This window comes from Cajanus cajan, chromosome 4 (genome assembly GCF_000230855.2).
Source record: "Cajanus cajan strain Asha chromosome 4, NIPB_CcT2T_4, whole genome shotgun sequence".
Lineage (NCBI taxonomy): Eukaryota > Viridiplantae > Streptophyta > Magnoliopsida > Fabales > Fabaceae > Cajanus > Cajanus cajan.
The window spans coordinates 41,604,559-41,632,380 of NC_138520.1; the positions used below are offsets into that span (position 1 = coordinate 41,604,559).

The 27,822-nt window shown below is 35.2% G+C and overlaps 1 protein-coding gene and 1 non-coding gene across 2 annotated transcripts; one reads left to right on the plus strand and one right to left on the minus strand.

Moving 5' to 3' along the window:
- Positions 1-10,717: 10,717 nt before the first annotated feature.
- Positions 10,718-10,824, minus strand: LOC145957633 (small nucleolar RNA R71). The gene has a single exon (XR_014433676.1). It is a non-coding gene; the product is annotated as a small nucleolar RNA R71 (small nucleolar RNA).
- A 15,491-nt stretch (positions 10,825-26,315) lies between these two features.
- Positions 26,316-27,595, plus strand: LOC109794040 (CASP-like protein 2D1). The gene is made up of 3 exons (XM_020353506.3): positions 26,316-26,575; positions 26,676-26,787; positions 27,169-27,595. Exons 1-3 carry the CDS (start codon positions 26,388-26,390, stop codon positions 27,430-27,432), a joined length of 564 nt encoding a protein of 187 aa, XP_020209095.1. The 5' UTR covers positions 26,316-26,387; the 3' UTR covers positions 27,433-27,595.
- The last annotated feature ends 227 nt before the right edge of the window (positions 27,596-27,822 follow it).

Genomic DNA, 27,822 nt, shown 5'->3' on the forward strand with positions numbered 1-27,822 from the left:
AATTTTTCTTCATAGCTCCCGCCAAGAATTTGTTGTAGTTGGTGTTCTCAGGATTTCTCTGACAGTCTATGAAGGTTTTCAGCTCCTCAAAATCACCAAAATTGAAGGGTTGGGGTTTGGTAGTCCCATTGCCACTCAGCCTGGCAGCACCCTTCAAGGTTGGCCCGTCAAGCTTTATCAGCTTGCCCTTCACTACTGATTGCATTATGCCTTCATTGCTTCTTGCAAAGCAAAGAAACAGCCTTATCAGCTCAGGGTAGTAGGGTCCTTCCAGTTCCAAAAACTTTCCAAGTTCTTGGTGCTCCAGCAGAGTAGGAAAGCTAAACCCTTCGTTCTTGAACCAATCTAGCTTTAGGGTCTTGGGAGGGATGATTCTCCGACCCGCATACCATTTGAAGTAATACTCCTAGGTTTTCTCATCCGCAAACCGTTTGGAAATGAGTTGCTCTGAGGGTAGAGGACGCTTGCTCCCCCTCACTTCTAGCTTCTTTGGTCTTTTGGAGGAAGAAGCCATGGTTGGGTTTTGGTAGAGGTGAAGAGAATGAGAAAGATGAAGAGGTTAGGGTTTGAGAGTTGAGAGAATGTGAGGATTTGGAAAAATGAGAGGGTTTGGAGGTTCTTAATTCCCTAGCACGTTTTTGAGTGGGGAGAGGTTACTCAACTGAAGAATAATGGGAAGTTAAGGGTTTGGCGCGAATAAAACCGTTCAAAATGCTTCTGGAAAACCAAAAGTCGCGCAAATAATCGATTATCCATACAAATAATCGATTATTTGTATCAGTAAAAACCTTTAAAAACCCTTTCTTCACTAAATAATCGATTATTTTTGGAATAATCGATTATTACAGAGGGTTATTTTTCTCAACTTTGCCCAGATAATCGATTATTTCCAAGATAATCGATTATTCAAGAGGCTTTTCATATTCTGCTTCCCAGATAATCGATTATTGCCCCAAATAATCGATTATTACAGAGGGTCTTGGAATTCTTCATCTCCCAGATAATCGATTATTACCCAAATAATCGATTATTATTATGGGCTCACTTGAAATAATCGATTAAATTTTAAAATAATCGATTATTCCAAAGAAGTTTTGTTTCTCTTAAAACTAGCTTCTCAAACCATTCCAAATCTAATTCAACTCTTAAACACACTCTTTTATGTTTTAACATCAATGTTTCACACAGTTATCAACCAATCAATCACACAATCAATCTCAAATCACAATCAATTCAAACAATGTATTATCTACTTTCCCTCTTATATAGTCATTCTCAATCAAAAATTTGCTCAACCTGTCATACCATGATCTTGGAGCTTGGTTCAAGCCATAGAGTGCCTTTTTAAGTTTGTACACATGGTTAGGATACTTAAAATCAACAAAACCTAGTGGTTGCTCCACATACACTTCTTCTTGTATCAACCAATTGAGAAAAGCACTTTTCACATCCATTTGCTAAAGCTTGAAATTCATTATAGAAGAATAAGCAAGAAGTAATCTAATGGCTTCTATCCTTGCTACAGGGGCAAAAGTCTCATAATAATCAATTCCTTTTTCTTGATTATACCCCTTAGCCACTAGCCTTGCCTTATTTCTTATAATAATTCCTGATTCATCAAGCTTATTTCTAAAAACCCACTTGGTTCCTATAATTGGATAATCAGTTGGTAATGGCACTAAATCCTATACTTCATTTCTTTCAAACTAATTTAGTTCCTCTTGCATGGCCATTAACCAATGTTCATCTTTTAGTGCTTCATTAATACTCTTAGGTTCAACTTGTGACACAAAAGCCATAGTATTACAAATATTCTTAATGGCACTTCTAGTTGACACTCCCTTACCAATATTTCCAATTATATTATCCATTGATAAGTCCCTAGAAGTTTTCCATTGCTTAGGCAATTGTTCACTTTTATTCTTAGTGTTTTCATTTGGTTCACTCTCTTTAGGCTTTTCATTAGGTTCACTCTCCAATAGAGGTTGATCAAGCAAATCAGTCAAGTCTTCTATTTCAGTTTGCTTTGTCTCTTGTTTGTTAGTCTCATCAAACACAACATGAACTGATTCTTCAACAACTAGAGTTCTCTTGTTATAGATTCTATAGGCTTTGTTATTTGTAGAATATCCTAAAAAATTGCCTCATCAGCCTTTGCATCAAATTTTCTAAGTTGCTTTTTCCCATTGTTCAGCACAAAACACTTACAACCAAATACTCTAAAGTATGAAATGTTAGGCTTCCTTCCATTATAAATTTCATAGGGTTTTTTCTTTAGTATGGGCCGGATCAAAACTTTGTTTAACACATGACAAGCTGTGTTAATAGCATCAACCCAAAAATATTTTGGCAATTTTGTCTCATTCAACATAGTCCTAGCTAGTTTCTCAAGAGACCTATTTTTCCTCTCAACTACCCCATTTCGTTGAGGTGTCCTAGGTGCTGAAAAATTATGGTTTATACCATGCTCCTCACAGAATTTTTGGAACAAAATTTTTTGGAATTCACCTCCATGGTCACTTCTTATAGAGGTAATGTTTGAATTCTTTTCATTTTGAAAAAGCTTGGCAAATTTCCTAAAGGCATTAAAAGCATCATTTTTACTTGCAAGAAACATAACCCATGTGTATCTTGAATAGTCATCTACAATAACTAACCCATAGTGATTCCCACCTAGACTCATGGTTCTTGAAGGACCAAACAAATCCATGTGAATTAATTGCAAAGGTCTAGTAGTGGAAATCTAATTTTTGCTTTTAAAGCTAGCCTTCACTTGCTTGCCCTTTTGACAAGCATCACATAGTTTGTCCTTGCTAAACTTGAGTTTAGGTAATCCTATCACTAATTCCTTTCTACTCAGTTTATTCAAGTGATCCATGTGAATATGTGCAACTCTCCTATGCCACAGCCAAATATTATCTTCTTTGGTTATTAAGCACTTAGTATTAGAAATTTCTATTGAGTGTTCTAAGTCAAGCATGTATATGTTGTCAATTCTTTTTCCAATGAATTTGATTTCTTTTGTCTTCTTATCACATATCAAGCAACAAGTATTATCAAATTCAATTTTAAAGACTTTATCACTCAGTTGACTTATACTCAGCAAATTATGTTTCAGCCCTTCAACAAGCAATACATTTTCAATCAATGTTTGGGAGGAGGATTTACCAATGTTACCATGACCAAGAATTCTCCCTTTGTTGTTGTCACCATAAGTAACATACCCTTCATTTTTCAATTTCAGACTTGAGAATTTTGAAGGATCTCTAGTCATATGCCTTGAGCAGCCACTAACAAGATACCATAGTAAGCTCTTGGCCCTCAAGCATTCCTACAACAAAGATCAGAAAAATGATTTAGGTACCCATGTAAAGGGTCCTTGATGGTTAGTTCTCAGCCTTTGGCTCTTTTTAATCCAAACCATTTCTTCATTTGGAACTCCATATTTCCTAGAGTAGCAATTCCTTATTGTGTGACCTTTCTTACAACAATAATAGCAAGTTGTTTGTCTAGTGAAATTGCTTTTAAATTTTCTGAAATCTTGGTTTTTCTTAAAAACTCCTTTCTTTGATTTTAATGGCATGCTCATGCTTTGATTAAAACCAACTCCACTCCTATCAAAAGTATTTCTTTGTTTTCCCAAAAGAATATTCAAATTTGCATTTCCATTTGTGAACTTTGCAAGAGTGATTTTTAAATCAGCATTTTTTTTTTCAAAAGTCTTGCAATTTTCACAAACACCTTTTGAGGAGGAGGAGGTTTCACAATGAGCTTCACTAAAGTTGAAAATAGTTTGAAGATTTTCATGCTCATGTTTCAAATCCTCAAGCTCTTGTTCAACTTTAATTAAAGCATTTTCATACCATGACAACTTGTTTTTGAGCTTTGAATTTAAGGCATCTAATTTTACAGCCTCTTTGTGAATTTGAATGAAAGCTTCTTGGAGTTGATCATAGTCCGGATTAGATTCAAGGTCAGAATCACTTACTATTGTGTCTTGGTCAGCTCCAACCATCAAACACAAATTGTTCTTTTCAAATTCAGATTCATCACTTGTTGTTCTTGAGTCATTGTCTTCCCAAGCAATGTAGGCTGTCTTCCCTTTGCCATTTTTCTTCATTTTCTTTTCCTCTTGTTTCTTGAAGAGGTTTGGACATTCAGCTTTTATATGTCCTAGTTTCCCACACTCAAAGCAATTGTAGGAGGATGTACTTGCTCCCTCTTTCTTGTTAGCCTTTTTATTGAACTTGTAGGGGGAATTCCTCTTTTTCCTTAGGAATTTTCTGAACTTCTTCACCAACAAGTTGAAGTTCTTAGTTTCGGAATCTTCGGAGCTTGATTCTTCACACACCTCTTTGCCTTTGGCTGATTTCAAGGCCTTCAGTGACACTCCCTTTCCCTTCTTGTCCTGCTGTTCATTTTCCTCAAATATATGCAGCTTTTGTTCATGCTCTCTTAGCTTCCCAAAGAGAGTAGAAAGGGTCAATGAAGTCAAGTCCTTTGATTCTTCTATGGCAGTCACCTTTGCTTGCCATAATCTGTCCAAGCATTGCAACACTTTCAAGTTTAACTCTTCTTTTTCAAATTTCCTGCCAAGATCAACAAGGTGATTTATCAAGTGTGTAAATCTCTTTTGAAAGTCATAAATAGATTCACCATTGTTCATTCTCAACAGTTCATATTCTCTTATGAGAGTGATGGAATCATGCTTTGGAGTGCAAGAGGTAACATACTCAAAGATCCAAGAGGAGTTGGCTAGACATGAAGGTTTGGGCCAGTCAGGGCCCAATGGGCCCTATGGGCCTAGGAAGGCCCAAGTTGAACTTTTCATGGGCCATATTTTGTTATAGCTATTTTCATATGTTTTGTATACATCATGTTAGTATAGGTATCATATATTTTGGTCTTGTATTTTGGACCACATAGAGTAGCATTTTAGGTTTTAGGCTTGTTAGGCCTAGTTTTGGGCTTCATGGGCCTTTGGGCTTTTGGTACCCAATATTGGGCTCATTTTCATTCTTGTAATTTTTCCTTTCCATTGTATTTGTTTGACCATTGTATTTAGGTCATTAGATTAGGAAAATACAAGAAATACTAAAGTAGGTTAACTAGGTTAAATTAGGTTTAATTTGGAAGCCATTTAAGTTACATTTGAGTCACATGTTTTGCACCAATTGGTGGCTGAACATGTGACACTCAAATTAACCCTAAATGACTCTCAAATCAGACCTAGATTCACATTAGATACCTAAACTCACGGCCACACCCATGTGCACCAAAATTTGAATTCAAATTTCCAATTTGAATTCAAATTTTAGGCGCCAACTTGTGTAGTTTAGTCTAGGCGCCAATGCCACTCAAAACCGTCCCTACTTAAGTGTTTCTCCTACACATTGTAATCACTTTTGAATATATGAGAATTTCTGAACAAATACTTCAGCTAATTCCCTCAAGAGTCACCGAAAATTCCAAGAGAGAAAACCTAAGAGAATGCCTTCAAAAACCTTAGGAAAACCTAGTTTTCCTTCCCTTTGAAGTGTGCAATCCTTTGAGTTCATGAGCTTGGATGCTTCCTTCTTCCATTTCCGCAGATTGTTCTTCATCTTCACGAGTTCTTCAAGTGTGTTTCTATCTCCATTGAAGAAGATCCGAGCCTAGGAGGAGTTTAGGAAGAGTTTGAGCTTCACTCCTACTACTCACCTCCATCATTTTTGGTATCAAGAGCAAGGTTCTTCAAGGAGATAAGTTCTCTTGTTTTTGTGTCCGTTTGTTTTTTTGTTTGTGTACTCTTGTTTGTCCTCTTGAGTTTTCAATTCGGATCTATTTGTTTTGAAGAAAATTGTTCCATAGATCCATTGTTTGATTGTTCTTGATTTCTTCCACAATCAACATGTTTAGGACCTATTAGCTTGTGCTTATTTTGAGTTTATTTTGAGTCTCTCCATTCCTTGTATGTGTCCGTGATTGGACCTCATGCATTGCATTTAGATTTTGGTTTTGAATCTATGTTTTGTCTTAGAAGTTTGTGTTTAGTCTTTATATGTTGCAAATTCCTTGAATAGCATGTTTAACCTAGTTTTATTTTGAATTTGTGTCTACATATTGCTCTCGGTTTTGCTTCTCTTTTGCCTACCTATATGTGCTTTTTCTTTTACCTTATTGTGTTCATAATTTGCTATTAGTCCTAGCAAGTTTCTTTAGAGTTAGGTTTCCATTGTGTTCTTAAGTTTTCAAATCACTTTCCATTGAAAATCTTATAAAAAATTTTTACTCAAAATTTCAAGTGCTTAATTCTACTTCTAGTGCACTCTTTCTTGTGGATTCAATTTTAAAAAAAATTAGAGGCTGAAAACATAGATAAAACAGAGCCTAAAACAAAAGAAAAGACCTAAAGTTCAAAAGAAAAAGAGTTCAAAAGGAATCCAAACCAAAACCTAAAGACTAGTGCACTAGTTTCTCAAGTTTACTTGAATTTTGACCTAATTTTTGGCTAACTTGTAGTCTCGGTTTCTATAGCTTGGAATCTTAGAAAAATTTGAAACAAAAGGCAAATATACTCTCTGGACTCTTAATTTGAATATAGAAAAATAAAGAATTAAAAAAAAATAGAGAAAGCATTTTAAAGTGAAAAAGCCGAGAGGTGTACATTGGTGAAAAATCAGTTGATTCCTTGTTATTGTTTTGACTACTACTTGTGCTATACTTATCCAATTTCTTTCAAATTTTTTTTGTTTTGTTCATCTACTCTAGTACCTATCTAGGAACATTCCTAAATGAGTGCTAGCTTTATTTGGAGTCTTATTTTCTAGTTTTACTTGTTGAACCTCTTTGAGTCTTGTCATATATACATATTACTCTTAACTTTTGGTATAAGCTTTCCAAATTGTGCTTTATTGCTTGTCTAGTTTTCTTTCAATAATTTTCCTGTGCTGGAAGTGGCCTCAAATCCTTGCTCAAGGATCAATCATTTCTCAACAAAGAGTAGGAAAAGTTTGGACACTAAGACCTAAAAATTTGACCTAAATTAGTGACCAAAACTTCTCCTAAACTTCCTTCACTTGAGTGACCATTCCTTTCACTTTGTGAGGCAGCCACCATTAACCTCTTTTGTTGTGATTCTTTGCAGGTCCAGGAGCATCAAATTTGAAGGATTAGTGGCGGATTAAGACACTTAAACAAGTGTTAGAAAAGTTGAACACAAAACCGTCACTAATTGGTCACCAAAACCGCCATTTATTGCTTTCTAGGCTAGTTTAAATTTTGCAATCTCTCTTGTATTTTAAAATCAATTTGTAAAGCTTGGAGGGAGTATTAAGAAGCTGGTCAGGTATATCTAAATCCTTGTTAGCATCCTCACGTGTAGTGCTAGTGGAAGTGGCTTGGAAATTTCATATGTTTCAAGCTTCCACTTAGGGAACCCGACTAGTTACTTATCTTGATTCCTTTAAGTTCTTTGTCTTTTAATTGCTTTATTTTGCTGCCTTGAAACGTCTAGACTTGTGTAGTTTTACTTGCTCACGTTTAGTTTAGTCTCAAAAACAAACAAATTGTGAAAAAGCATTCTAAATTTTTGTGAAAAGTTTTGGGGAATTGGAAGTACCACAAAGGAGTTTAGTGATTTCCACTTGAAAAGGCTTGGTTATTAAGTGGCTCTTTGTAGCTCACCTCCCTTGATAGTGCAACTTGTACACTTAGACTTACAAGTGCTATTTTCATTCCTAGAAAATACCAAAAACATTTTATAACTTTTTGCATAGCATATAAAATCTTATTGCTTAATCATGAGTCAACATTCTCAAAGTAGTAGTGACTTTGAATCTCCTAAAAGTTTTAAAAGAATTGTCAAGGAGGTTGAGGCACTAAAACTTTGGAAGCATGATGAAATACTTCAAAAACAAAAAGAAAAACTTGAAAAAGAAGTACAAATCATGGCTTTAGAACAAGAGATTCAAAAGATTAAGCAACGAGAATAAAAACTTTTGAAAAGATTAAATAAAAATAAAAGTCCAAAAGGTTCTTCTAGGAGCTCAACCAAGAGTTCCAATGATTCTCAAAGTCAAAATAATGATGGTAATATACAAATGGATGCTTACTATCAACCACCACCTAGGAGAGTCATTAAAGAACACAAAGTGAGGGAATCAAGGGTTGATCTCCCTTACTTTCATGGAAAAGATAATGTGGACACCTACTTGGATTGGGAGATGAAAGTGGAGCAAATCTTCACTTGTCATCAAGTAGGTGAGGAAAGAAAAGTTCCTTTAGCCACCCTAGCTTTTCAAGGACAAGCCATGTATTGGTGGACATCCTTGGAAAGAGATAGAAGACTTCACAATGATCCTCCCATCACTTATTGGAATGAGTTGAGGAGTGCTATGAGAAGAAGGCACATACCTTCTTATTATAGTAGGGAGCTTATGGATAAGCTCCAAAGACTCCAACAAAAGGGTATGAGTGTTGAGGAGTATAGGCAAAAAATGGAGTTGTATCTCATGAGGGCTGGGATAAGGGAAGAAGAAAGATTGACCATTGCTAGATTTCTAAGTGGTCTTAATTTTGACATAAGAGATAGAGTTGAGTTACTCCCTTATAGGGACCTTGATGATTTGGTCCAACTTTGTATAAGGGTGGAACAACAAAATTTAAGAAAAAATTCTTTAAAAGGAAAAACTCAAGCTAACTCTTATATCAAGAATGATTACAAGAGGGAGGGTCAATATGATGATGTTGTGTATTTTACTCGTATTTTAGCACTTTAATTCACAAGAATTCATAGCATAATCATGCATATCTTTCATGTTTTTAATAAATTTTTATATCATTTTCCTATTTTATGCTTTTCTTGGTATGTGTTGTGTTTTCTCTGAGCAGGATCAAGATTTAAGAATTAAAGAGGAAATGCTGAGCTACAGGGAAAATCACGGCCGTGATTCTAAATCACGCCCGTGATTCACCAGAGAAAATCACGGCCGTGACTCCCAATCACACCCGTGAACGCCACTGACCCTTCATAGATGTGCTCCAGAGAAGATCACGGTCGTGATTCTCAGTCACGGCCGTGATTCACTTCGCGTCCCAGCTTTTTAAGTTTTATGTTTTATTTTTATTTTATCTTTGTAATTTTTTATCTTGGTAGTTTTACCTTTTTACCCTTTTAGGTTATAAATTAGATGAGGTTAGCCTAGAACGTGGACTTTTGTTTCGGAGACAGTTTTTTTTAGTTTTTGACACTTGGAGAAGGTTGGGCGCCTGTGCCATCGACTCTAAGGTTTGCTTTTCTTTTATTCTTCTTTTCTTGGAGAACTACTATGAACTCCTGTGAGTAGTTTCCCTTTTTCTGGGATCAGGGCTTAGCCTCTGAGAACCTCTTTATTAATGCATTATTCAGTTTCTTAATTTTATTCCAATTCTTGATTTGTTCTTTTATATTTTATATATGAACTTTAACATTATTGTTTTCATAATAACATTAATTAAGGATGAACTGAGAGGAGAACTTGATTATAATTATGATAAACAATTAATCTTAATTTTCATAATCATAGATAATTAGGGATGAACTGAGAGGAGAACCTAATTATCGGAACCTAAAGGAACAGACTTGAGTGTTAAATCACGAGAGTTGATTTAAGCTTTCGAGGAGTAATAGATTAACAAAGATCTTAATGGGTTTAGTTGAACGTAATTACCACGAGAGTAGGGATTAATTTTAATTAAACACGTCCTCGTAGCCTGAGAAGGTGCAAGGATTAAATTAGGTTAAGACTACCTTTAAGATGGAATAGAATTAATTAATGAAAATAATAATTCAATATTGTTGGAACTCTTTGTGCGAACCCTAGATTCCCGGAAATCTCCTTATCTTATCTTAAAGTTTTATCTTATTCATTAATTGCATTACTATCTCTTTTACCAGCGAATCTGATCTTATCATCTCAAAACAAACATTCTATCTGTTTTAAAATTCAAATTAAAATACTAGTAATTCTAGGTCAAACACGTAGTCCCTGTGATTCGATATTTATTACTTGACGACAACCGTACACTTGCGGTTTTCCATACATCAAGTTTTTGGCGCCGTTGCCGGGGACTACGTCTCTTGATTTAAATTACAATTATTTTAATTCAAATTTTTTTTAAAAAAAAAAAAAAATTAAATAAATAAATAATTTTTTTTTTAGTGTTTACTTCTCCAATTCAGATTTCACGGGTCACTTTCTTTTTTTTTTGCAGTGCCTTAGGGTTAATGCAAAAGAGATCTCTACGTCTTGGGAAACCAACACCACTTGATCCTGAGATTGAAAGAACTCTCCTGAGAAGGAAAAGAAACCTTTCTAGAGAATTTGACATGGCTGCACAACGAGATAATTTACCGCTTCGGGATTACTCTGCACCCGTAGCTCGTGGGATACCTGGAGGGGAGATGCAAACTGGAGCTACTGTACCAGCTTCTCTGGTGAATATGCTCAAACAGAACACCTTTGGAGGACTACCATCAGAAGATCCTAATGACCACTTAGAGGGGTTCTTGGAAATCTGTGAGACCCAGCAATTTGATGATGAAGTTTCTGATGGAATGCGACTCCGCTTATTCTCACTCACCTTGAGAGATAAGGCAAAGGTGTGGCTAAGAACAGTGCCTAGAGAAAAGATAGCAACTTGGGAATTATGTGAAAGAGCTTTTCTAGAGAAATTCTTTCCTCCTTCTAAAACTAAAGAATTGAGGAAGAAAATCACTAATTTCCAACAAGGCACTGGAGAGACTATTTATGAAGCATGGGAGCGGTTCAAAGGATATCTTCAAGCATGCCCACAACATGGCTTCAACCGTTGGCTTACCATCCAATTTTTCTTTGAAGGATTGGACCAACAAAGCACCATGATATTAGACTCAGCAGCTGGAGGATCTTTCATGGGGAAACCTATTAATGACTGCATGATTATTTTGGAAAATGTAGCCTCAAATCACAGCCAATACAGTGAAAGAGAAGTCACAGCAAGGAAAGGAACTCCGGGGCGATATGAAGTGAACAATATTGAGTTACTCTTAGCAAAATTTGATACTCTTAATCAAAGATTAGACAAGATGGAAAAAGCTAAGGTTAATTCAGTGGCTACAAATCAAGTATGTGACCTTTGTAGGGAACAAGGGCACACTGCAGTAGATTGTACCTCAATTTTTACTGGAGAAAAAGAAGATACTACTGAACAAGTGGCAGCTTCTCATAATTTCTATGACACTCCTCGAAGAGAGAAGAGTAATCCATATTCCAACACATACAACCCTGGTTGGAAGAATCATCCTAACTTTTCTTGGAAGAATAACCCAGTTCAAGGAACTAGCAATCAGCAACCTAATTTCCGTCCGTCCAATCACTTCATTAATGGGGAAGGAAATCCAGTACAGACACCCTCAATTCAACAAAGTGTTTCAAGATTAGAAAACCTTATGGAGAATTTTGTCACTAATCAAAAACAGACCAATGATTCAATGGCAAATTCTATTCAAAACCTTGCTGTCAAGGTTGAGAATATTACTCTCCACAACAAGATGCTGGAAAATCAAATTGCACAGTTGATGCCTAGTTCAAACAATTCTCCAGGTAAGTTCCCAGGTAAAACAGTTGCAAACCCAGCTGAAAATGTTAATGTTGTTACTTTAAGGAGTGGGAAGAAATTGGACGGACCTGTGTCTAATCAAAATGATAATATTGAGATTGATGAAGACGCTTCTCCTATGGTTGAAAAACCTGAAAAAGAGAGATTAGAAAAAGAAAAAGTATCTTCATCAAAGCCTCAAACTGTTTATCACCCTCCAATTCCTTTTCCTCAAAGGTTAGCAAGGACTAAACTTGATAGACAATTTGAAAAATTTTTAAATATGATCAAACAAGTGTATGTAAACATTCCATTTGTAGAAGCTCTACAACAGATGCCTACATATGCTAAATTTCTTAAGGATCTTTTAGCTAACCGAAGGAAATTGGATGATAGAGAGACTGTTACATTGATCCATCATAATTTGCCCAAAAAACTTAAGGATCCTGGTAGTTTCTCTATACCTTGTCTCATTGGAAATCTAAGGTTTGAAAAAGCCTTATGTGACCTTGGGGCAAGTATCAGTTTAATGCCTTTATCAATTTGCAAGAAATTAGATATGGGAGAATTAAAGCCTACAACAATGTCAATCCAGTTAGCAGATAGATCTATAAAATATCCCATAGGAATTTTAGAAGATGTTCCAGTTAAGATAGGTAAATTTTTAATTCCGGGAGATTTTGTTGTTTTAGAAATGGAAGAGGACAAACAAATACCAATCATATTAGGTAGACCATTTTTGGCTACAGCAGGCGTGATAGTAGATGTCAAACATGGAAAATTGTCCTTATCCATTAATGATGAAACAATGGAATTTAATATTGCTAAATCTGTTAGACAACCTTCTCTTGAAAATATTTGCTGCAGGGTTGATATATTGCCTAAAGACATGGAGGAAGAAGTCATGAGATCTATTTTGAGGGATCCCTTAGAGAATTTTCTAGTTGGAGGAAAGCACATAGATCTTGAGGGGATTCAACCTAATTATGCTTGCTTGATCGATTCAAGTCCCCCGTGTAAAGAAAAAGATCCTCTAGTAGAAAGTCTTCTTGAGTCTTCAACAGATTGGCAAGAAGAAAACTCTCCAAGGTTAGAACTTAAACCACTTCCTTCATCTTTAAGGTATGAGTTTTTGGGGGCTAATTCCACTTATCCAGTCATAGTAAATTCAGCTTTAAATGAAAAAGAAACTGAAAAACTTCTCAATGAGTTGAGAAAATTTAGAAAAGTTATTGGATATACTATGGCTGATATAAAGGGAATTAGTTCTTCATTTTGTATGCATCGCATCTTCTTGGAGGAAGGATCCAAACCTTCTGTTGAAGCTCAAAGAAGACTAAATCCCAAGATGAAAGAAGAGGTAAAGAAAGAAATTTTGAAATTATTGGATGCTAAGGTAATTTATGCTATATCTGATAGTCCTTGGGTAAGTCCAGTTCATGTGGTTCCTAAGAAAGGTGGGATGACAGTAGTTAAAAATGATAATAATGAATTAATTCCCACAAGAACTGTGACTGGGTGGCGTATGTGTGTTGATTATATAAAATTAAATAATGCCACTAGAAAGGATCACTTTCCCTTACCTTTTATTGATCAAATGCTTGAAAGGTTAGCAATGCATTCTTACTTTTGTTATTTGGACGGATACTCCGGTTTTCATCAAATCCCTATTCATCCATTAGACCAAGAGAAAACTACTTTTACATGTCCCTATGGTACTTTTGCTTATAGGAGAATGCCTTTTGGCCTATGTAATGCACCTGCTACCTTTCAAAGATGTATGACTGTAATCTTTAGTGATTTATTAGAAAAAGAGATGGAAGTTTTCATGGATGACTTTTCAGTTTATGGTATTTCCTTTGATGACTGTCTATTAAATCTAACTAAAGTATTGCAGCGTTGCTCTGAAGTGAATTTAGTCTTAAATTGGGAAAAATGTCATTTTATGGTACAAGAAGGAATTGTCTTAGGACACCTAATATCTGGGAGAGGAATTGAGGTAGATAGAGCAAAAATAGAAGTAATTGATAAATTGCCTCTTCCAATTGATGTTAAAGGTGTTAGAAGTTTCTTAGGGCATGCCGGTTTCTACCGAAGGTTTATTAAAGATTTTTCAAAAATCTCTAAACCATTATCTAATCTACTTGTGAAAGAGGTACCTTTTAACTTTGATGTTTCTTGTAAGAATGCATTCCACAGGTTGAAAGAAGCTCTCACTACAGCTCCTATTCTGCAAACTCCTGACTGGAGCCTTCCTTTTGAAATCATGTGTGATGCAAGTGACTATGCTATAGGAGCTGTATTGGGACAAAGAAAGGACAAGAAGGTTCATGCTATATACTATGCCAGCAAGACTCTTGATGAAGCCCAAGCCAATTATGCAACAACAGAAAAAGAATTGTTAGCAGTCGTCTATGCTTTTGAAAAGTTCAGATCTTATCTTGTGGGGTCTAAGGTTATTGTTTACACAGATCACTCTGCCCTAAAGTATCTTTTTAATAAAAAGGATGCTAAACCTAGGCTCCTCAAATGGATTCTCCTTTTACAAGAATTTGATTTAGAGATTGTGGACAGAAAGGGAGTAGAAAATGTAGTAGCTGATCATCTCTCTCGACTTCCACAAGACCAAGCAACAAAGGAGGAACTCCCTATTAATGACAGCTTCCCAGACGAAAAGCTTTTAGCAGTTGTTGTGAAAAACAGTCCCTGGTATGCAGATTATGTGAATTACTTAGCATGTGGAGTCCTTCCTGAAGACTTTAATTATCAACAAAAGAAGAAATTCTTTAGTGACCTTAACAGCTTTATTTGGGATGAACCTTACCTATATAAGAGGTGTAGAGATGGTATCTACAGAAGGTGTATCTCAGAAGAAGCAGCTCCTCACATCATTCACTCATGTCATTCTTCCGCATATGGAGGGCATGCTAGTACGTCAAAAACTGCAGCTAAAATTCTACAATCTGGTTTTTACTGGCCAAACTTATTTAAGGATACTTGGAAGATGGTAAATTCTTGTGACCAATGCCAAAGATCAGGGAATATATCCAGGAAACATGAAATGCCATTAAATGGGATTTTAGAAGTAGAAATTTTTGATGTATGGGGAGTAGATTACATGGGACCATTCCCTAGTTCTAAAGGTTACAAGTTCATATTAGTTGCAGTTGATTATGTGTCCAAGTGGGTAGAAGCGATTCCCGCTCAAACGAGTGATTCAAATACTGTCATTAAACTCTTCAAAAGAATTATATTTCCAAGATTTGGGGTCCCAAGAGCTGTGATCAGTGATGGAGGCTCACATTTTATTGAAAGAAAGTTTAAATCTCTCTTAAAAAAGTATGGAGTCACTCACAAGGTTGGTACACCTTATCACCCTCAAACAAGTGGACAGGTAGAAATATCCAACAGAGAAATCAAAAAGATTCTTGAGAAGACTGTATCTACAACAAGAAAGGACTGGTCTTTAAGATTAGATGAAGCTCTATGGGCCTACAGGACTGCTTACAAGACACCTATTGGCATGTCTCCATTTAGGCTGATTTATGGCAAATCTTGCCATCTTCCTGTAGAGCTAGAACACAAGGCTTTGTGGGCAACAAAATACTTCAACTATGACCTAAAGGATGCTGGAGAAAAAAGGAAATTGGAACTCAATGAGCTTGATGAAATCAGATTAGACTCATATGAAAATGCTAAGATTTACAAAGAAAGAACAAAGAGGTGGCATGACAAGCATATACATAGAAGAGAATTCAAGCAAGGGGACTCGGTGCTATTATTTAATTCCAGACTCAGATTGTTTCCTGGAAAATTGAAGTCAAGATGGTCAGGGCCTTTTACAGTTCAAAAAGTATATCCCTATGGAGCTGTAGAAATCAGAAACGATAAAGGCGACATATTCAAGGTCAATGCACAGAGATTGAAGTTATATTTCCATGGGGAACACTTAGAAAAATTATACTCTATGGTTCTTCAGGAACCTACTCAAGTTTCTTAAAAAAAAAAAAAATAAAATAAAATAAAATAAAATATAAAAAAAATAAATAAATAAAAAAAAATTAATAAAATAAAATTTCAGAGTTCCAGAGAGAATCACGACCGTGATTCTAAATCACGGGCGTGATCTTCTCTGGAAAATTTTTGGAAAACCCCAGAGAGAATCACGACCGTGATTATAAATCACGGGCGTGATCTTCTCTGGAAAATTTTTGGAAAACCCCAGAGAGAATCACGACCGTGATTATAAATCACGGGCGTGATCTTCTCTGGAAAATTTTTGGAAAACCCCAGAGAGAATCACGACCGTGATTATAAATCACGGGCGTGATCTCCTCTGTTTGAATTTTTGAAAACTCACAAAGAGAATCACGGCCGTGATTTCCAATCACGCCCGTGATTCCCTGCTGACGCTCAACAGATACAACCCGTGATTTTTTTGAAATTCCCCTTTTCCCTTATATATTTTTCTCCCTCCTTTTACATTCTCACTTCTCTCAAACTTACGAACTCTGCCCATTCTCTCTTTTCTTCTCTCCCAAACCCTAGCTTCTCACTTCTTCTTCCTCTTCTTCCCTCTTCCTCCCACATTCACTCCTTCCGTTCATCCATGGCTCCCAAGCGCACCCGTACCGTTGGTTCGTCCTCCACCGCTTCCGATACCCACAGTTACGAGGAAGAAGCAAGTGAAATTCCGCACCTTCCTCCGAGGTTCTATCGGAACGATGAACAGCGTGAGCGGAACGAGGTATTACGCTTCCGCACTATCCATCCTACCAGGTATCTCGACTTCCCATTTATTCGTAAGTTGGGTTTACGTGCTGATATCAATTTCATGTTAACTAACATTGGGTGGACAACCTTTGCTACCATGCATAATGATGTTGTTTATCCTCGACTAGTTCTTGAGTTCTTGAGCTCTCTCCACACGGAAATATTATCTGGGCCAAATTGTTCTGAAGGTTTGATTTCTTTCCGTATGTTTAACCAAGAACACGAATTAACCCTGGCTCAGTTCAATAATATTTTTGGATTTCCCACTGGAGGGAGCACGAGAACCCCAAGTTCTTTCAACCCTGGTTCTTTTTGGTATAGTTTGACAGGTACAAGTAATTGGGTCGCTGGAAAATGTAATTCCTCTGCTTTCCGCCATCCCGCCATCCGTATTATGCACCGCTTTATTGCCTCTACTGTTTTGGCCCGAGGTGATTCTGAAGGAAAGGTTCGTTTGAGCGACCTTTTACTTTTATGGGGTATGATGGAAAACAGAGAGGAGCCTATTGATTCTGGCATTCATTTGGCACGACAGTTCCAGAGTATTTCCAATACCAGCCACGGTGCGATTGTGAATGGCGGCCTCATTACCACTATAGCCAAACACCTTGGCTATCACGCTTGGCTGGACCAGTTAGAACCACTCCCTGGAAGCCGTACTATTAATTTTGCTACCTGCTCTTCTATGAACTGCATTGCGAAAGATGAAGATGATAAATACTACTTTGTAGTAACCCAGTCGGGAGTGCACCACCAGTTACCAAATCCAACATACACCGTGAAGAACCGGGCTACACGGCAGTTTCCACTGGAGCCATTAGAGGACCTACCTCCAGCAGATGAGGAAGCAGCTCCTGAACAACCCCCTCTACATCCTGGACCTGAGGTGGACAATGCTGCTATCCTGGCAGCTATTCAATCAATGGATAACCGGCTGAAACAAATGGATGAACGCCAGCAGCATTATAATTACATGGTTGATCAAATGTATCAATGGCACATTCAACGGTATCCAGATGATTTTCCACCACAGTGAGATCTTTCTTATTCCTTATTTTACTCTGATGCTTAGGGACAAGCATTCCTTTCTGTTGTGGGTTGGTTGCATATTCATGCATTTTATAATTTTGTCAAAATAATCTATCATGCATTCATTAGCTCTTTGCTTCGGGACAAGCAAACCTTTAAGTTTGGGGTTAGGAGGATGTACGCATTTCATTCATTCATGCAAAGTAAAAAAGAAAAATAAAATAAAAAAAAATAAAAAAAAAATCATGCATATATACATATTCAGTTAATCCCAGCTTGAATTTGTGTTTGAAAAGTAAATATTTTTAATGAAATTGTTCGTCTTTGAAAACACTGAATGTGATGAATTGAATCTTGAAGTCTCAGAACAAAAGGTTGAAAAATTAGCTGGTTTTGTGGCTAGCACTTGGTTCTTAGTATTGAGACTTGAAATGATCAAGAATTATAAAAATAGTCTCTTGAAGATAAATTCTTTTTAATTCGTGCTTAAAAGCTTTTGGGGGGTAATAATAATAAATAAAAAAAAAAAAAAAAATCACCTAGCACCCCTTTGAGGTCATAGGTTAGAGGGAGAATATTCTTAACCTTAGAAAACTAAGGGAACTAATTAGCTACTGGGGAATTGTTTAGTAAAATAGCTAGACCCCCTTTGAGGCTACGTGTTCTTGAAATTATCATCCTCTCTACACTGATTGGCTACTGGGGAAATGTTTTAGGTGAGACAAAAACAAAAATAAAAATATTACCCCTATTTGTGTCACAAGCATTGAAAAATTATTTCTGTTAAATTATCTTCGTTTGACTAATGAGCTTCACAAGATTTGACATCATGAAACTCTTAGAAACTAAGAGTTGGCGCTAGTAATGAAAGATTAAGATTCTAATTGGACCTTGTGAGACTAAGAGTGAAGATTTTAAATGCTCAGTTAATTCTTGATGATTCTTTTTTTTCAAAGTGCTAATTATTGTTTGAGGACAAACAAAAGTTCAAGTTTGGGGTTATTTGATGTTGTGTATTTTACTCGTATTTTAGCACTTTAATTCACAAGAATTCATAGCATAATCATGCATATCTTTCATGTTTTTAATAAATTTTTATATCATTTTCCTATTTTATGCTTTTCTTGGTATGTGTTGTGTTTTCTCTGAGCAGGATCAAGATTTAAGAATTAAAGAGGAAATGCTGAGCTACAGGGAAAATCACGGCCGTGATTCTAAATCACGCCCGTGATTCACCAGAGAAAATCACGGCCGTGACTCCCAATCACACCCGTGAACGCCACTGACCCTTCATAGATGTGCTCCAGAGAAGATCACGGTCTTGATTCTCAGTCACGGCCGTGATTCACTTCGCGTCCCAGCTTTTTAAGTTTTATGTTTTATTTTTATTTTATCTTTGTAATTTTTTATCTTGGTAGTTTTACCTTTTTACCCTTTTAGGTTATAAATTAGATGAGGTTAGCCTAGAACGTGGACTTTTGTTTCGGAGACAGTTTTTTTTAGTTTTTGACACTTGGAGAAGGTTGGGCGCCTGTGCCATCGACTCTAAGGTTTGCTTTTCTTTTATTCTTTTTTTCTTGGAGAACTACTATGAACTCCTGTGAGTAGTTTCCCTTTTTCTAGGATCAGGGCTTAGCCTCTGAGAACCTCTTTATTAATGCATTATTCAGTTTCTTAATTTTATTCCAATTCTTGATTTGTTCTTTTATATTTTATATATGAACTTTAACATTATTGTTTTCATAATAACATTAATTAAGGATGAACTGAGAGGAGAACTTGATTATAATTATGATAAACAATTAATCTTAATTTTCATAATCATAGATAATTAGGGATGAACTGAGAGGAGAACCTAATTATCGGAACCTAAAGGAACAGACTTGAGTGTTAAATCACGAGAGTTGATTTAAGCTTTCGAGGAGCAATAGATTAACAAAGATCTTAATGGGTTTAATTGAACGTAATTACCACGAGAGTAGGGATTAATTTTAATTAAACACGTCCTCGTAGCCTGAGAAGGTGCAATGATTAAATTAGGTTAAGACTACCTTCAAGATGGAATAGAATTAATTAATGAAAATAATAATTCAATATTGTTGGAACTCTTTGTGCGAACCCTAGATTCCCGGAAATCTCCTTATCTTATCTTAAAGTTTTATCTTATTCATTAATTGCATTACTATCTCTTTTACCAGCGAATCTGATCTTATCATCTCAAAACAAACATTCTATCTGTTTTAAAATTCAAATTAAAATACTAGTAATTCTAGGTCAAACACGTAGTCCCTGTGATTCGATATTTATTACTTGACGACAACCGTACACTTGCGGTTTTCCATACATCATATGACTCTTCTAAAAACTCTAGTAAGGGTCAAGAAAAAGAAAAAGAAAATGAAAGTGATAAAAATAAAAATGTTGTCACTTCTAGTAGTAAAACTAGTGACATCAAATGCTTTAAATGTCTTGGGTGAGGCCATATAGCTTCTCAATGTCCAACTAAAAAGGTCATGATTTTGAGAGGACAAGACATTTATAGTAGCCTTGATGAATCTAGTTCTACCACTTCAAGTGATAGTGAGACTAGTAAGGAAGACCCTCAAATTGAAAAGCTATATCCTGTTGATGGTGATCTTCTTATGGTCAAAAGGCTTCTTGGAAGTCAACCTTGTCCCACTTCACTATCACAAAGAGAGAACATCTTTCACACAAGATGTTTAGTTTCTAAAAAAACTTGTTCTCTCATTGTTGATAGTGGATCATGTTCTAATTGTTGTAGTACAAGGTTGGTTAACAAGTTAGCCCTTACCACCATTCCTCACCCTCACCCTTATAAACTTCATTGGCTCAATGAAGGTGAGGAATTGGAGGTGAATCAACAAGTGAAGGTCAAGTTTTCTATAGGGGATTATAAAGAAATTGTTTTTAATCCTTTAACACCACCCCAAGTGTTTGGGGATCAAAAGCAAATGAAAAGAAAAAGAAATAAAGAAAGAAAAGAAGGAAAGAGTGTGGAAGAAGGGGATTCCACTAAAACCTTTGTGACCAAGGAGAGTTATTTTATGACCAAACAAGACTTGAAAAGAACTCTCTTTATTCATAAAAGTTTTGACTCTTGTCCTAATGCTGCCACTTATCTTAGAGTTGAGAATGAAAAACAAAATAAATTTCAAACCAAGAATTCTCAACTTAGAGATATAGTGAAGAAGGAGTGGACTATTCCTAGTGTTACTCCTTATACTACTTCCTTGATGGTGCACAAGAAAGGAAGTATTTCTTTAAATTTAATAAAGCACCCAATTTTTGGTTTACATTGTTTAGTAGATACAACTTGTAATAATCTATATTCTATGTTTGATCTTATGGGAAGTTCTTACTCTTTTGAACTTAATATGTTTCCTTCCCTACAAGATAAATATAGCTTATATGATTATGAGTATCTAGTAAACAATCAAATCCAAAATTGTCTAGGGCGTTTTCTAGTAATTTTTTCTTTATATTTTAGGAAAAGCCTAGGTTACCATTTAGGGTACTTTAGGCAAGATATAGTAGTGTTTAAAAATCATTCTTTTCATTGTTTTAGTTATAGTGTCCTTACATTTTTAGGGTTTACTTCTAGGTTATGTTTAGAAGAGGAGCCTATTTTTAGGGAGTCTAATTTTGATAGTTTATTTTTTCTTAGACTAGATAGAAGGACTCCTCCTAGGATTTCTGAAAGTTTCATCTCTTATCCATTGTATGTTGTACTTGTAGGTGTTGAGTTTTCTTCCATTCATCCTCGAGATTTGAGGACAAATCCTTTTCAAGAGGGAGGGGATGATGGAATCATGCTTTGGAGTGCAAGAGGTAACATACTCAAAGATCCAAGAGGAGTTGGCTAGACATGAAGGTTTGGGCCAGTCAGGGCCCAATAGGCCCTCTGGGCCTAGGAAGGCCCAAGTTGAACTTTTCATGTGCCATATTTTGTTATAGCTATTTTCATATGTTTTGTATACATCATGTTAGTATAGGTATCATATATTTTGGTCTTGCATTTTGGACCACATAGAGTAGCATTTTAGGTTTTAGGCTTGTTAGGCCTAGTTTTGGGCTTCATGGGCCTGTGGGCTTTTGGTACCCAATATTGTGCTCATTTTCATTCTTGTAATTTTTCCTTTCCATTGTATTTGTTTGACCATTGTATTTAGGTCATTAGATTAGGAAAATACAAGAAATACTAAAGTAGGTTAACTAGGTTAAATTAGGTTTAATTTGGAAGCCATTTAAGTTACATTTGAGTCACATGTTTTGCACCAATTGGTGGCTGAACATGTGACACTCAAATTATTTTTTAATATATGAGAATTTCTGAACAAATACTTCAGCTAATTCCCTCAAGAGTCACCGAAAATTCCAAGAGAGAAAACCTAAGAGAATGCCTTCAAAAACCTTAGGAAAACCTAGTTTTCCTTCCCTTTGAAGTGTGCAATCCTTTGAGTTCATGAGCTTGGATGCTTCCTTCTTCCATTTCCGCAGATTGTTCTTCATCTTCACGAGTTCTTCAAGTGTGTTTCTATCTCCATTGAAGAAGATCCGAGCCTAGGAGGAGTTTAGGAAGAGTTTGAGCTTCACTCCTACTACTCACCTCCATCAGAGAGTATGCTTTCTAGATCTCTTTACATCACTTGTTCCTTCATGAGTGACTTGTAAAGTATCCCACATTTCTTTAGCAGATTTGCATTGTGATATTCTAAAAAATTCATCAATAGACAATGCAGATGTAATGATGTTTTTGGCTCTATAGTCATATAGGGCTCTTTTTCTTTCATCATCATTCCACTCACTCCAATGTTTTTCTCTCTTCTCATCATCATCTTTGGTCATAGGGATATAGGGTCCATTTTCAATTGCATCCCACACAGCAATGTCAATTGCTTCAATGAAAATTCTCATCCTAATTTTCCAGTAGACATAGTTCTCACCATTGAAAACAAGAGGTCTATGAATAGACACACCCTCACCATAAGGTAGGCTGTTATTGGCCATTTTTGAAATCTTGAATAACTCTCAAGAACCTTGCTCTAGATACCAATTGTTAGAAAAGAATGGCTCAATCCAAGAGGGGGGGGTGAATTGGATTCTATGACACTTTAAAAAATTATCAGAGTTTTAGGATCTTTATTTCAATTCAAACTTTTCTAATTATGAATTTTCAAAGAAGTTTCTTAAAGACTTGTTAATGAAGAATGAATCCTATATGCTTTCTTGATTAATTGTTAATGAGATTCAAATTTATATGCAATACTTTGATTCAGCTCAGATCAATATTGCTCATGCAAACATGCTAATCAAGAATGATCTCTTTTACATACAACCAAGATATTACACAAAGTAAAAGATAAGGGTAAGAAAAGATTGCACAAGTCTTTTATCCTGGTTCAGCCACTCCACATGTGACCTACATCCAGTCCTCAATCATAACCTGATCAAGATTTGTTCCACTATCTTAATGAAGAAGTTTTACAAGCATACCACACATGCATACACTCCTACATTCAAGATGCCCACTTTCTTGACCTCAAGAAAGCACCCCTTGTAGAAACCCACTACAAGAATTCCTTACCACTTGAGAAACCTACTCAAGATTTTACAAATATTCACAAAGAATTAAGGAACGAATTCACCTGAGTTCAGAAGAAAATCTTAATCTGTCTCCTTTCAAGAATGTGATGATGATGATGATCTTTTCTCAAAGCATTTCAAAAACGTTTTTCTTCTTGGTTTCACAAAGAAAACTCTCCAAGAATGTCACAAAGACTTCACAAACACATTTTTCTAATTTTGATTCTCAGTTTTATCTTGTTCTGAAGTTTCAAAATGTTCAAACTATTTATAAGTTTTTCAGAACCCAGATAATCGATTATTTTAAAGAATAATCGATTATTTTGTTCTTCATGATTTCTGGAAATCAACCAAGAACAATTTAATCGATTATTTTGCTGGATAATCGATTATTTTGCTAGATAATCGATTATTCCAGAGATTCATTTCTGGGATAATTGATTATTTCACAAATAATCGATTATTGCAGCAAGGTATCCTTTTTACCTGTTGCTGGAATAATCGATTATATTTAATGAAAATCGATTATTTTGAGTTAGTTTTCAAAACTCTTTTTTAAGTCTCAAAATAACTTCTTAACCTTTTAAACTCATCATCATACACTCTCTTAATCAGATTAGACAAAGATTAGCTCATGCACAAAGCACACACAAAAAATAAACTCAACAAAGCAATTTATAAGCTATTCCTATTACATAACATTTTTCTTTGACTTTGTTTTTGACTTCTAAGTTGTTGATGTCCTTGGTCAGCTTTGTTTCACATATTTTTTATCATCAAAACCTTTAATCTCCAGAGGTGATCTCAACAATCTCCCCCAATCTCAACAAGAAACACTCTCGTGTAGATGATAAACTCGCAAATGCAAAATCCTTTGTTAAGCCAATCATGCAAAATTCTTAAGTGTCCAAAATAATGTTTTTATTAGATGAAGAAGAGTCTCCTTGTGAAAACGATTTTAAAATTTCTTCGTTCACACACACATTCAACCCCCCTTTCTGTGTGTTTTTCTTCTAACTTCACACCTAGTGTGGGCATTATTACGCCCAACGCTAAGGAGTCAAAGACCCCCTTATAACCAAGTCGCTCGACATGAATGAAGTCTGGCTCAATGACAAATCCTTCTCCAAAATGATACCAAATGGTACTAGGATAAACACCTCTTAACCAATGCAGAGAAGTCAAACCTCTTTAGAATCTCCAAGTCTAGCCTACCTCTCCCCCACCCAACGCAAAAAATTGGGTTCATTGTGCTCGACACATTTAAGGCTCTCCCACACTACCACTAATCATGCATTTTTTTTCTTCATAATTGTGACTTGTGCGATATAGAGTCCTCCAAACCCATCCTCATGTTGCCAAATGTCTCTTTTGTTAATTCAATTAGTAAAACACTTTACTAATACTTACAGGAAAACACAGAGTCATCAATTGGTTCAAATTCATCCAATAAATTCAAAACCTCAAATTATGCATACAACTCTAATCCTCAAAAAAACCCAAATTCATCCCCAAATCAATTAACTCAGGGTTCATACACGAAATACAAAGAAAAACCACAATTTAACATCCACATTTATGCATAAAATATCTACAAAAGTTAGATCACATAGCCTAAGAGGCTTAGGGGTCGCCTGACTACCCCTACTCCTAATCCTTATACATGCCCATGAATTCAACATCCTTAATCCCTTTTACATCGAGTGAGGATTCCATAGCAAAAATGTGTCCTCAGTAGCCTCAACTACTACTCCATACTCTCTCTAATGGCTTCCTCTAAGTTATCATCTACAAGTGCTCTCAGAGTTCAGAAAGATGCTTAAGGAAAACTTAACCTATATTTTTTTGTTTTCAATAAGTTTTCAAGTTGAGTTGAGAGTCTAGTCCAAAACTCTTCTCTTCACTTGCAACCCTTTTTCTATTTTATTTAATTTAATAAAAAAAATTATATTATAAACTCAATTAATTAAATGTCTATAATATAATTTTTTATTAACATCACTTATTTTATTATATTTATAAATTTTGAGATGTTACACTTTACCCGCTTTTATTTTCTTACCCATTTGTATTACTGACTTATTGTAACTATTTTAAATGAAATGCATTAAGTTATTTTCCTTTTAAAAAAAAAACTAAGTCAATTTCACAAAATTAAAATATAATTAGATTAAATATATTTTTAATAGAAAATCAATAAATTTTTGTTTTATTCTCTAATTTCTTTCAATGATTCATCCATGTAAAATTTGAAATTAGTGTTTTTGGTTCTCGTAAAATAAATTAATTTTACAATATTAATCAATGCAAAACTAGTTACAAATTAAATTGTGTTTGTAAGAGAATTTATGCCTAGGTAACCCAATTTAGTCCCATGGCAAGCCTAAGTACATAAGAAACTTGCGAAAATAACAAAAAGTTCAATTCAATTGGAAGTTTATCATTTTATAATCAATTGTATTAGGAATTTTCAAACAAATAAAATAAAAAGTTAGCCCAAAAAAACAAATAAAATAAAAATGATGATGAAGTGTGACGTCAGCATTAGCGTTAAATGGATAGGGTCTTCTCGGTCACCATAATTTAATAAAATAGCCTGATATCTTGAGATGTATGTCGCCATTTCTTCTTAGCCATATAACACTAAAATGGCTTTGAATCCCGCAACTTAATTATCAAATTTTAGTACGACCACGACTTTATTTAGATAAAAATACTTGCAAAATGTTATTTGTTGTTAATAAACATATAAGAATTATTTATATATGTAAATAAATATAGTTTCAATAATGTTTTTGGACTATTTATATAAGCAATTGTTGGGAAAAAGCATACTTTCTTTTTTCTTTGGACAACAATAAGATAACACACAAAAACAATTATCATAAAAAAAATAATAAAATATTTTAAATTTTCTTAATGTGATTCACCTTGTCGTACTTATGTCCAAGAAAATAACTCAACAGTAATAACAAATACGGTTGAATTTGACTCTTTTAGTGAGACCATGTATTTTAAAGAATAAAATGTATTGACAATTGTTCATCATAAATTTTTTTTTTATATAAAATGGTAGAGAGAATATCGAAAAAAACATGTTAATGCACTTTGGACAAGCTAAGTATGAACATGAATTTTATCAACTTTAGAAAAAGAGAAGGCCACGTTGCCATGTGGAAGTGGAAGCAATCATGTTATTTGTAGGACATGATTAAACCAACAACAAAGTAATCTGAAAAGCGTTTCCCACTATTCTCACCAACCCCACTAAGATGGTGCGAATGCAATGTATATATATGTACCAAGTTCCAAATGAACTTCATTACTTGTATGTTCTGACAGAGAGAGTGAAAATCCTCTACCAGTTTCACTGCATATAAAATATGAGAACGCATATTGATGATACTGCATCTGGGAAGAATCAACATCTTCTAATGCTTAAGCTTTTTGATTCGTCTCTGAGGCTCTGTGCAGTTCCTCTATCAGTTGCAACCATATGGATTACTGTGACTAACCAGCAGGACAACAGCAGCTATGGAATGTTGAAATATAATAACCTCTCTGGTCTCAAGTAAGAAACCACATTATGTTTCTCACTTAATTTTCAGCCACTGGTTTTCTCAAACTCATTGCAGATCAGAAAAGTAAATTGTACAAATTGTTTATCACAGGTATATGGTTTTAGTCAGTGCCCTCTGTGCTTCTTATGCTCTTGTTGCTGCAGCTTGCTCTTGGGTCAGATACTTTGTATCCAAAGCTTGGATTTTCTTTGTATCTGATCAGGTTTGATGCTTTTTGTTTACCTTTAATTTCTTTCATAAGGGAAACAAGGAAACAAGCATTAAATTTAGGGAACTTAACCTCCATGTTCTTAGGTTCAAACTGTGGTGTCATCGTTATAATTCTTATGAATAAAAAAACTTGTTAAAAATGGTACCAAGAGGACACTTTTCCTTAAGGATATTAAGAAGAATAACTATGATCATGAATTGGTTTGGTTTCTATTGCTTTTTTCTGATGAAGCTCCTAGGCTGTTTTGGGTATCTTATTTCTTTTACTAAAATAGAATAGTTTACACCTATTTTAGATCTTTTATATAGCCATACTATTAGCTTTTAGGATCTTTCGTCTTATTAACATATTTACAACTGATCCTTCTTACAGATTGTAGCATACTTAACGATCACATCAGTTGCTGCAGTAATGGAGATATATTACCTGGCTTACAATGGTGCTAAGGAAGATTCTTGGAGCCAAGCTTGCAGCTCCTATGGCAGGTTTTGCAGCAAAGTGAAGCTGGTTTTGATACTCCATGTGATCACATTTTTTTGCTTCTTTTTTTTAGCTGTGATTTCAGCTTTTAGAGCGTTTAGTGTCTTTGATCCTCCTTATGACAACTCTCAAGAGGTGGAGGGAGATAGAGATTAATCAGGATTGCTCTTTTGGATTTTGAAGGGGACTTTTGTCTTTGTGATGGTAATTCTCATACTAAGATTGCAAATATAATAATATATGGCAAAAAAATATTCATTTTGCTTCTTAAAACTCAATATGAACCCTTCAATAAATTTTGGTATCCGTTTTGCTTGAAGTATGACTTACTTGTGCTGATTTTTTTTCTCTACAATATCGACAAGGAGATTAGAACTAAAAATCTCATGTCACCAACTTTAATGAGTATTTTTACTGTGTTGAACCTGACCCAAAGAAATTTTGTAGTTAAGCCAAAAAACATAAAACAGAAAAGAAAGAAAACAGAGGATAGATGGATAAGAGAAGGCTTCTATTGTCTTACTCTACGCATTCATGTATATAAGA